The sequence below is a fragment of the Papaver somniferum genome, chromosome 10, assembly GCF_003573695.1.
Source record: "Papaver somniferum cultivar HN1 chromosome 10, ASM357369v1, whole genome shotgun sequence".
NCBI classification, from domain to species: Eukaryota; Viridiplantae; Streptophyta; class Magnoliopsida; order Ranunculales; family Papaveraceae; genus Papaver; species Papaver somniferum.
This window is the reverse complement of record NC_039367.1, coordinates 116,364,860-116,375,650: the sequence shown is the minus strand read 5'-3', so window position 1 is coordinate 116,375,650 and position 10,791 is coordinate 116,364,860. Positions and strand designations below refer to the sequence as shown.

The window sequence follows — 10,791 nt, the reverse complement described above, 5'->3', positions numbered from 1 at the left end:
CACCAAAGAAACGTGGTTCAAGGAAAAATAAGATTAATACGTGAAGTAACTGCAACCTAACACTTAGATTGTGTTTGTTTTCTCCTGACTCACCTGACTCATCTGGATCTGACTGAAATCACCTGACTCATTTGGATCTAACTGAAATCACCTGACTCATCTGGATCTGACTCAATAGGTTTGTTTTCTGAGTCAGATCTGACTCTTTTGACTCAAAAATATGAGTCGGTGGTTTGTTCCCATGAGTCAGGGGTATTTTATTACCTGACTCAAACGGGTCCGAGTCGGGGATTAAGTCTGACTCAGATCGCGAGTCAGATCTGATTCAAAATAAAAAAACAAACGGTATGACATCTGACTCGGCCAAGTCAGGGCAGATCCCGAGTTAGCAAAAAACAAACACACTCTTATACCCGGTATTTGGAGGAAAAACTGTAAACAAAAGGGTACTTTAGAAAAGTTTTTAAAAACGGGGTACTTTGCTTGTGTACTCCCAAAACCAGGGCACTCTGTAAGATCCCCGTACTAAAATTTAGGGCATGTGTCATGCTCCAGGTAATTACGAAATTTACTTCGGGCAACAGCTGCTGCTCCCAAACCCTAAACTTAGAGTAGCATATATAGTCTTAACAAGTGCCCCTTCAAAGTTCTTGAGCAACCTCGGAGCCGACAATAATTTCAAGATCGATTTCAAGATCCATTACATGGTATGTTTCCACATGGTAGAAAATATGCTTTGTTAGTAGTTTTGTTTTCATAAGTTGATTGGAACTTTTCTAGGTTTAAGAAAACAGGAAGAAAGCTATTCAAATGTTAAACGGTTTAACATTTTGATGACCTTAACCTTTTTCTATTCGTATGAATCTGGTCTGTTTATATTCAACATTTTTATTGTAGTTGCCAAATGATGTTGGGATATATTGCGCAAGGGTTTTGAGTACTAAACATTGATACTCTCAGTGTTGCAATGATATTAATTATTAGCTTCTTCCTTCTGATGGCAATATTTGAATTAAGTTTATTAATCTCAATTTGAACTGCAAATTTTTGGATTTCTGTGTATAGTTTGAGATCTAATAATTCTGTAAGAGTAATCTGTTTTGCTGTTTGAATCAAAATATTGCGTATCTGAAATGTGAATGTGACCAGAGATAAGATTTTAGGTTTGGATTAAAACTTTTCGTTTTTATCTTTGCAAATGTGTAAATTAAACTAGGGTATCGTTCTTTTGTCGGTATCATAGTTTGCATATGAGTTTTAGGAACATAAACATTGTTGATGTTACTGTCTAATATACAGGGGTTTCTCCTGTAAAATAAAAAGGAGATTTCCACGCATCCTTGCATTTGGCTTGGTTCTTCTGTCTATGAAAGCGATAAAAAAGCTTGGACTTTGTTAGAGCAACTATCTTATTCAATTAGTAGTTTGTTAAATTTTGGCCACCTACATCCAGTATGAACCAATGATGAAGTAAAAAAACACAGATGCATATGTTTTGGGTGTTGGCTTCATGTGGGTTTCATATCCTTTCATATGTCTTTGCTTACAATTTCGTCCTACTAAAATATATGGTGTGTATCTTGTCTGGCACTTGCCTGTATAATTCAGAAGTCTGCCTTCTAAAAGACCAAAACACACTTACTAAGCTATCAAATGTTAAAACCATGTTATTTAATGTCAAATAGTTTAAAAACCTAAGGGTATTTGTCTGGTTTTCTTATTCGTATGTGTCTCTTGGTCTTATGTTTAAACTTACTTGCCAGATGATGTTGGATATATTGCGCAAGGGTTTTGAGTACTAGACATTGAATTTCTCAATGTTGCAATGAGATTAATTCTAAGCTTCTTCCTTCTGATGGCAAATTTTGAATAAGTTTTATTAATTTTCATTTTGAACTATAAGATTTTTAGATTATTGTGTTTATTTTTAGAGAAAATATTTTCTAAAGAGTCCTTTTATGTAACCAAACTCAAAATTATCCCCACAATTTAAGAATTTGAACACCATCATTAGTCTCGATGAAGCATATTGTATGGAATCACTACCCCGTGCAGTTTGGGTCGGATTAGGAACCAACGGTCGAGACTGCAGAAGAGGTCTTGTAGCAAAGTGGGGTAGCCGAAGTTCAAGATTGGCCTCTAGAATTGTCAATGGATCTTCTTCAACAATAAGTCTCTAGCTAAGAAGAGCTGGGATTTGCTTGACAGAGTTAACCGTCAGCTGTTTGATCTGTTAATCTTTCAAGGTTTGGATGGTTCTTCTTGGGTGTCAATTGTATATTGGACCAGTGTTCATAATTGGGTCGGCGAGGGAGGACCTTTATATGACCATCTTTTTTTGTAAAATGAAAGTGATCAATTGACACAAAAAGATTGGAAATGGTTAGGGCCGAAAAACCAAAAATGTTCCTCACTTTTAGTCCAATTACAACTCCTTGTGTATCCTATCTTTTCAGGGGTATAATTGGAAAGCAAACTTTAATATAACATATCTAAAAATCCGTGTCTTGTAATTTTACAAATTTTATCTCGTTGGAAAGGTTATAAAAAACTCTACGCAACAAGTACAAACAACAATATAAAATTTAGATTTTAAAGAAAAATTCGGAGATATTTTTTTATTTTAGGCACAATTTTAGAAAATTAAATGTATATCCATTATGCAAATCATCACAAAGGATACATAATACATTATATAGCAAAATTTTGGTCTATTCATCAGCTAATTTTCCGTTGCAACTAACAAAACGATCGGAAAAAATGATACTTTCGCTCCGTTTCAGAAAAAACGACACTTTTTCCGAAACGGGGAGAAAGTATCACTTTTTTCAAAACGGGAATAAAATATCACTTTTTCCGAAACGGGACGAAAGTATCACTTTTTTTGAAACGGGATGAAAGTATAGCTTTTCTTAAACGGGACGAAAGTAGTCGCAGACGAACCCCATCTTCAGATTCTTCTTCGATCGGCCCTCCCACCGTGGCTAACGGTCGTACTAGTTAATATAATGCCTAGTCTGACATTTGTATTGCTTGTAATCTTTTTGAGCATTATGTTGGTTCGCCAAGATGGTTTGGATTGGATCTGAACAGAGATTCATAAATAAATGATTTCTCTGGTCTTCAAATGAGTATATATGGATATAAGTTTGTTCTGGTTGAATCTATGCATGGTTCCTGTGCTAGTATGTAAGTTTTTTGATCTTCTTCTAATGGAACACCTTAAAAGTAAGATTTTGATTTCTAATGGAACACCTAATTAAATAGGCTTAAACATGACGAGATGATTAATAGTCATCGCAACAAAGTTTGGTGAAGAGTTTACCACAGAGGGAGAGGAACGAGGGACTCGGCAGCAAGGGAGGAGATGTAGTGTGAAATGTGAACAGAAATCAGACGAATTAGGAAATCAAAAGAGGCCGATCGCGTTACCGAACTTGAGAGCCTTAGTTGTTAAAAAGAGGATCTTACCGTGGACAGTCTTTTTGTGAGTTTTCCTTCCCCCCTAATCGAACACAACCCAATTCTAATTTGGTTGGTGGAACGGTTCTCCAAGTTTTAGCGTCTCCACTTCTTGGAACTCATTTCGAGAACCTCAGCTCAAAAGTCGGTTTGGGCTGGTATGGAGGTGTCAATGGGGAGTTGAAGATGCTTTCTAGTGTATTACCGAAGAAAGCTATGCTACGTATATCCAACTCCAAAATACATTCCATTCACGCTCATCGTCTACCATTTGGTCTTTGCGAATGCCTTCTTTGGAAGAGTTTAAGAATACAACACGGCAAGTTTTCAACGGATTAATTGTTTCGCCAGCTTAGTTTCAACATTAAAACTTCAAACTTTGATCTCGCACAAGGTAATTAAAAGCAATATAACTCTTCAGACCACTTGTAGACAAATGAGAATAACATAACTTAGACGGCAATGCTACATACTACAGTAGTTTATCTTACAGCATCCACATGGCACCAAGTGTTTGGTTATAACTTTAGCTTGACCCGACGAGAAACCGTAAATAGTACACGGCATTTACCCTGTGAGATCATGATCATGTAGCAGTGCCCGATCATATGTAAGCTAGCTGTAACAACAGCTGTAGCCTTAGGCAATACAACAATCAAGCATATTTTTTATGAATCTTAGGCATTGCTCCACATTTGAAAGCAAGCAGTAATCTTGTGAAATTTACAGACAGACAAATAAGCTACCAAAAATGATTACAGTAAAGAACAAATTCCGTGTATAAAAACTATGCAAGTACAGGAAACACGGTAATGCAACTAGGATAGGAAACATGGTCATGCAATCAGTACAGGAACGACTGTCAAAGTTGAAGAATAAACCTTATTAACTAACCAGTAAAAATAAGGTGGGTCGAAAAGAACTACGAAGCAAGCAAAAACTACTATGAGCATGCCTTCAAGCTTGTGGTCTTCATAATTCATTTTGATCTTCTTATTTGGATTTGTCAAATTACTCGCTTGGGGAGCTACTGGAGAAGGAATTGACCACAGGATTAGTATACAAGTATCTGGAACAGATTAATCATCTTAGGCGTCTTCGAAACATGTTGGCCACTAATACCTTCGGAAACATAAGATAAAACCCGTGTAAGTGAAAATGGATAGCAACATTTGCAAATAGTTAAATTGGCTGCTTGAGAACTGAAAAGAAGACAGAGCATTACCACATTTCATTTAGTTTTAAAATCACAAGTTTTCATTCTCGTGTTGGAAGCCCTCTGTGGTAAAAATAACAAGGAATATGTAATGACTACTAATGAGCAAAGTACACGGCAACAGGATCTAAAGGCAATCTAGCTTCCTATTTCTAAACATTCTAATCACTCACTTTACTTGTTATGCTTTTACAATAAAAGCCAAATAGGCAGTCTGTTAAGAAATTTTGTTACAATAACATATTCAGTCTATTATAGTATCAATAACTGACCCTTTTAGTTGTTGCATTCAACCCAGTGGTCGGTTAATTGTATTACTATAACCTAAAGTTCCCCGGGTATATGATGAACTTGTATATTGTAAGCCAGAGTTCCCAATGGCTATTCTTCATAAGCCATGGCCTCCTGGCAACAACATTTGTGTTTCGCTGTTGGTTTTTTTATGGTTTAGCATCAAATTTTTGCCGTTTTTTTATTTGCATAGTTAATGTCTGTCTTGATTATGTGAAGTCGGAATAGTAGTAATCAGCATTACAGTGTGTTTGTGGCTGATTTGTTCTCTAATGACTAGCTTAAGGTTAAAGCTAACTAGGAGCTGTCCCATCATGATGGAAAGGTTGGGGAGACGTGTGGCAAGCATGATAAGAACTCTCTTCCAGCCTCATATAACCTACAGTAAATCTGTTTTATCAATCAATCTAGTATGAGGAAATAGAACTAGAAGTCCAAGTAAAAAACAGAACTAGTTATTTTCCTTCTTTTCTTCATAATGATGCTTATGTTCCTAAAGTGTGTACGATCTGTTGTGATGTGTATGATAGCCATACTATGTATGACGCAGCTGTTAAGCATGTTAATAGTAGGAGAAATATGATTCAGCATGAAGTATATTCCAGAGCTTATATTCGACACGCTACGCAGAATTATAATGTAGTGAGTGACAACTCCATGTTCCCGATATTTCTTTGGTAAAATCATGAAATTCTGACATGTATTTTTATATTAATTGAAACATGCATCACATACCAAGCACAATATCTTCAATTTTCAGAACCAAAATAACTTGTTCATTTTGGCCGATAGGATCAAGCAACCATCTCTGTTCGTCAATAGAGCCCTGCAAAGAACACAGGATCAGCAACTTGACAATATGGAAAACATACACAAGACAAGACACAAGAAGGAAGTCCATACTTTTAACAAAACCCACAGTATTCAGCTAGTTCAGTGTTTTCCAAACTCCCTGGTAGACTCGAGCTCCACACGTTTTCTAATCTGGGATCCGTCTTGTGCAGTACGCTGATCATCCTGAAAAAACACTAGTATCTCCAGTCTTGTTTGTGACTGTACACCCCCAACAGCTCCTGCCCTTTGAGGACTTGCAAGTCACTGCCTTGCAAAAGTTAGTACAAACTCTTGGATAAAGCCCGGCAGATATTCACCCACTTTATGGATTTCCTTCATATTCCTTGGATACATTGTATCTAGATCCAAAACCTGCAAGTTAACCTCGTCACAAACATAGAAGTACTCAACCAATCGCCAAATAATCAAAGATGATACTAGACACAATCTCACAGTTAAGATAGAAACGTCAGTGTAATACTAAAATTTGCCATCATCAAGGGAACACAACCATCCCACTCACATAAGGTTTAATGATTCCCTCGTTAAAAAGAGAATAATATACATAATTTTCGGCAGTATATGTACACAGACCAAAAACATTACAATCATTTCCCGTATTCACTACAGTCTTCAAAGGATGAAGCATAAAACTTCATTTTCTTCATCCTCATACGCTCATAAAACGATTTATTCTTATCATAAGCTTCTATGGCATTATCAGTAACAGAGAGCTCTAATTTTAATAGCAAGCAGATAATGTTATCCTACATTTTTAAAGAGGTATACGACTTATTTTCGGCTTTGCGGTCTTTCTTCAGTGAATGAATATAAACTGCGAACATAAATTCAATAGAAAAGGGTGATGTATAAATATAGCTGGTGCAGAAATCAGCTAAAAGAAGCATGGTGGTACCTATCTCCAGATCTTTAGATTAGAGCTCCTCTATCTCCAACTCCTATTAGAGGGGAACTCAAACGTGAAGATTGAACGAGAAGCGGAAAGAAAGCTCGCCAACACATTCGAGTAGATTGCTAAAAATCTGTTGTAGCTTAGTTGAAGAAATATGGTGACTGTAGAACTGCTTTTAAATTGAAGTCTCCGCGCACTGGTAAAGGAGGAAATTCCAATTTGGGAAATGACCCCTGGAAGTTCTCCAGTAAATTTTCTAATATAGGTTGCTCATAGAGTTCAACAAATTTTTCACGGAGTATCCTGTTCATTTCATCGACATCACATGCATGCGTCCAAAATGAATCGTGAACTCCTGCAAAGTTTAATCCAGCTTTCTTGCAAGCAAGTGCAGTCATCATCATATGAGACCCGTCAAGGGAGTGGACGAAATTCGGTGGAAAAGCTGTTCTCTGCCTCTTGAGCATGACCTTGTCAGTTTCTCTTCTCAATGTCAACTTTTGAAGGGAGGTTTTAATATTATGCCTTCCTAATTTGCGGTAAGGCTGAACAACAGGAAGTCCGAGAGGAGTGGTCCATCGCACCGCATGATTTTCAGAGGCAATGACACTCGCACAATCACTAAGCCAGCTCATGATACTACGTGCAGCCTCAAACATTTCCCCTAAAGCAGTTAAGGTGACCTTTGTTGCATAACAAGCTAGCTGAAACTGCTCATTATCATCACCATCTGGATCACGCTCCTTTAACCTCTTCTTGATCTGATCACGGGCACCTATGTAAGTAACACCATACACTGATGTCATCACAGTCTGCTTCACCAATTTCCTGTTCACCCAATCCTTTTCGATTAACATTTTCGCACAGAACACATTTGGATCAGCAGCTGGATCTTTCTGGGAATCTTCCTGCATAATCTCACGAACTCTATCAGCAATGCCTGAGTAAACATCTGCTGGTTTTTCTCCAGCAACCAAATTTACTGCAGCTGCTCCCAGTTTATCTCTCCCGAGAGCAGCATAGTGTTGTAAGCCATTGCAAGAACCATCCTGGTGTATAGGAATATGTGAGATAGTAGTTTCTGGTGAAGAGCTTCTCAATGCTTCTGAGAGATTCATGCAAACTGCCAAACATTGGAATGGATCCTCTGCCCCCAACCACCACTGGTTACCCTCAAGCGGTTTATCTGCGGAATCAAATATATTATCCAAGTTGCTCTCTGTAAAAGCTATTCGACCATCATAAGATTTTTTATCGACACCACCAGTGGCAAACAAATTTGCCAGATGTATTTTCAACCACCGCAAGCCTGAATTTCCAAGAGGGCGTCCCTCCGCAAATTCAAGGATACCCCGGCATAAGTCTGAGCCAAGATGGTTTAGATATGGGTGCATGGGATAGGCACGACCTCGGAAGTCAAGGTTGTGCGGATAGTAGAAACCATCCTCAGCACTCATTTTGTGCGCTACAGCAAGTTTGAGTTCCAAATCGCACCGGTGAGCATGTCTCTCATTATTCTCTTTCTTAGCATTTTTAATTTTCCATTTCCAGTTCCTGAGTTCCGCTTCATCCTCTGTCTCTGGTTTTTCTGGTAAAACAACATCAGCACGATCAACTAAACCAGCATATTTGCCTCCACTGGCCCATACTCTGTCTACTATTTCAAGTAACTTCTTGTTAACCCGCCATTTTGTATTCCCAAGGGTATTCAGAGCGTCAAATACTCGTTGAATCTGCTTCACTGGTGTATTCTTAACTTCCAAACGCTGCTGCTTTGATCCATGTGTACGCATCACATAAGATGGCAAAAACAAATGTGCCCCTTTGTCATACCTGATCCAACTCTCTGGTGGCACCAACATCGGCATATAAGGAATCACCATGTGCTTTGCTGTTTTTTCCAGCCCTTGGAAAATCAGTGGGTCACACTCAATTACTCCAAATTTTCTGCTGAGATTCAGTGAATCTATCTTTATAGTTTTCATAGAATGTTTAAATGCTGGTCGAATATCAGGCGGACCATCTGATAACTGATCAACAGGTGGTTGTATATAAGCTGATTGGATCAACAATTCAATCAAACGGCTTCCAACCTTAGCATGAGCCTCCTGTCCCCATGGCTTTATCTCATCTTCTTCCTGTCCCTTGATTATGTGCCTCACTTGTTGTAACTTTTTCTTTTTCATCAAAGTCTTTACTGTTTTCCTCAAGCGTGCTTGTTTGATGGCCTCGGGATCAGGTTCATCACCTTCTTTTGATTTACCCTTAGCTTCACCGGGTTTCTTTCTAGTTTTTTCCAAGTAATTGTGTATCCTAACCTCCTGTTCAATGGCTTCACCAATCTGACAAGCAGCTTGAACCACCTTAGCAGTACCATGATCATCACTTGACATAAAAAATCCCATCATCTTATGCATCGTAACAACAGCCATCATTTCAGCCGGCAACTGATCAAAATATGGGGCATAATTAGCCTTAGTCCCTTGCCTACAAAGCCCTTGATCAGCAGCAATACAATTGCGCAACGGCTCAAACCAACCAAGAAACAATGACTTCATGTAAGGCAAATTGGGAGCCAATTTCTGTTCACACATATCTTCAAGTAGCTCTTTGTACTCCTTGGCCGCTTGTTCCCATGCCTCCGTTTCAATCTTTATTTGTCTCCTCTTAAGCAACTCATATTCTGCATTTCCAACTCCAGGAACAATTTTCGGTTCCTTTTCTTGCTCATGTTGAAATTCTCCCTGATTTGCATCCATTACAGAAATATCTTCTTCAGTATCAGTCGTACATATAGCCTCAGCAACACTAGCATAACCCTTAGGATGGCTCAAATTCCCAGAAAAACTAACTGAAGTATCACCAAGACATCGATAATAAAAATTTCTAACAACATTAACCTCCCCATTCTGATGAAATGGATTTAATTCTAAAGGCTTTAAATTTACCTTACAGATTGAATCTTCCCAGCATTTCATAAGTTTTCTCGAAGAAACTGCTCGTTTTGCAATGTTCCGCCACATACTGATGGATTCTTTGAGAAATTGATGGTTGCTAATAGCAAAGTAATCAAATTGTTTGAGATTTGTGGAATAAGTAAGAATTATTATACGGTTGTACCTGTAACTGGAGATTCAAGACTTGCGCAATTCACTAGAAATTCCTTTGTGTTTCATCGAAGAAGAAGAAAAAGCATATAGCTCGAAACATAGAACCTAGTTGCTTAAACCCTAGACGTTGATTAAAACATAAGATGAGCGATCAGCTGAAAAATCTAAAACCCTAGAAGAAAGCTGCACACGAGGGGTCAGCTCGAAACATTTAGTCCGATTTTGTGCACTGTTTAACTAGTCTGCGCGTGACCTTTCGATCCGCACCACTGATTTAGTTTTGGTACTTGTATAATAATAAACGAGATACTAAACGGGATGGTAACGGGGCTTTCCGTTAAGAAATCAACCAATCAAATAATCATGTCAAATAGGATGGTAATGTGGCCATCCGTTACCGAGCTTTGAATATCGACAATTACAACTAAGGCTATTTTGATGCACTTCTAACATGTAGGAAATACCATATAGTCATAGGAATAATATATTAGAGAGAGTCTAGTCCAGTGGACCCAGTCAACTGTCTGTTTGGTTCTTTTTGAAAATATAAATTATACTTTGGTCCTAGAAATTATAGTTTGGTCCTAGGGTGACGTCATGGATGATGCAATTGTCACCTTGTAGTGGAAAAAATATCCTACAAGGACCATATATATACAAAAAAGGAGTAAAAGATATCTTATTTTCAGATTTTCTTTCTCTCTCCTCTATATTTCAGTTTTTTTTTCTCTCCATTTTTTTTCTTTTTTCTTTTCTGCTGCTGTTTATGTTGCAGACAATGAATCTTGATTTGAAGATTTGATCGACTGTTGTTTGAAGACGACGAAGATGATAAAAACTTTCTCGAGATCTGCTGTTGTTGAAGACGGTGATTGTTGTTGTTGAAGACGAAGATGAAAAACGATGAATATGATAAAGACGACGAAGAAGATGATGAACGACGGAGTTTTAGGGTTTTTTCTTCT

General features: G+C 37.9%; 1 protein-coding gene and 1 long non-coding RNA gene across 6 annotated transcripts; one reads left to right on the top strand and one right to left on the bottom strand.

The window, feature by feature from the left end:
* Positions 1-526: 526 nt before the first annotated feature.
* Positions 527-1,948, top strand: LOC113319165. Its single transcript, XR_003345175.1, has 2 exons — positions 527-707; positions 1,764-1,948. It is a non-coding gene; the product is annotated as an uncharacterized LOC113319165 (long non-coding RNA).
* Positions 1,949-4,109: 2,161 nt separating this feature from the next.
* On the bottom strand, positions 4,110-10,068 carry LOC113318692 (DNA-directed RNA polymerase 1B, mitochondrial-like). 5 transcript variants are annotated; one of them, XM_026566912.1, is made up of 5 exons: positions 6,720-10,068; positions 6,575-6,638; positions 5,873-6,175; positions 5,705-5,795; positions 4,110-4,584 (listed from the first exon to the last, which is right to left on the bottom strand). In XM_026566912.1, the coding sequence occupies exon 1, from the start codon at positions 9,737-9,739 to the stop codon at positions 6,857-6,859; it is 2,883 nt and encodes a 960-aa protein (XP_026422697.1). In that variant the 5' UTR covers positions 9,740-10,068; the 3' UTR covers positions 4,110-4,584; positions 5,705-5,795; positions 5,873-6,175; positions 6,575-6,638; positions 6,720-6,856. The 5 variants fall into 5 exon arrangements, with proteins under 5 accessions (XP_026422697.1, XP_026422699.1, XP_026422696.1 ...); XM_026566914.1 differs by lacking the exon at positions 6,575-6,638 and having other exon boundaries at positions 6,720-9,460; positions 9,665-10,068; XM_026566911.1 differs by having other exon boundaries at positions 6,575-10,068.
* Positions 10,069-10,791: the final 723 nt, after the last annotated feature.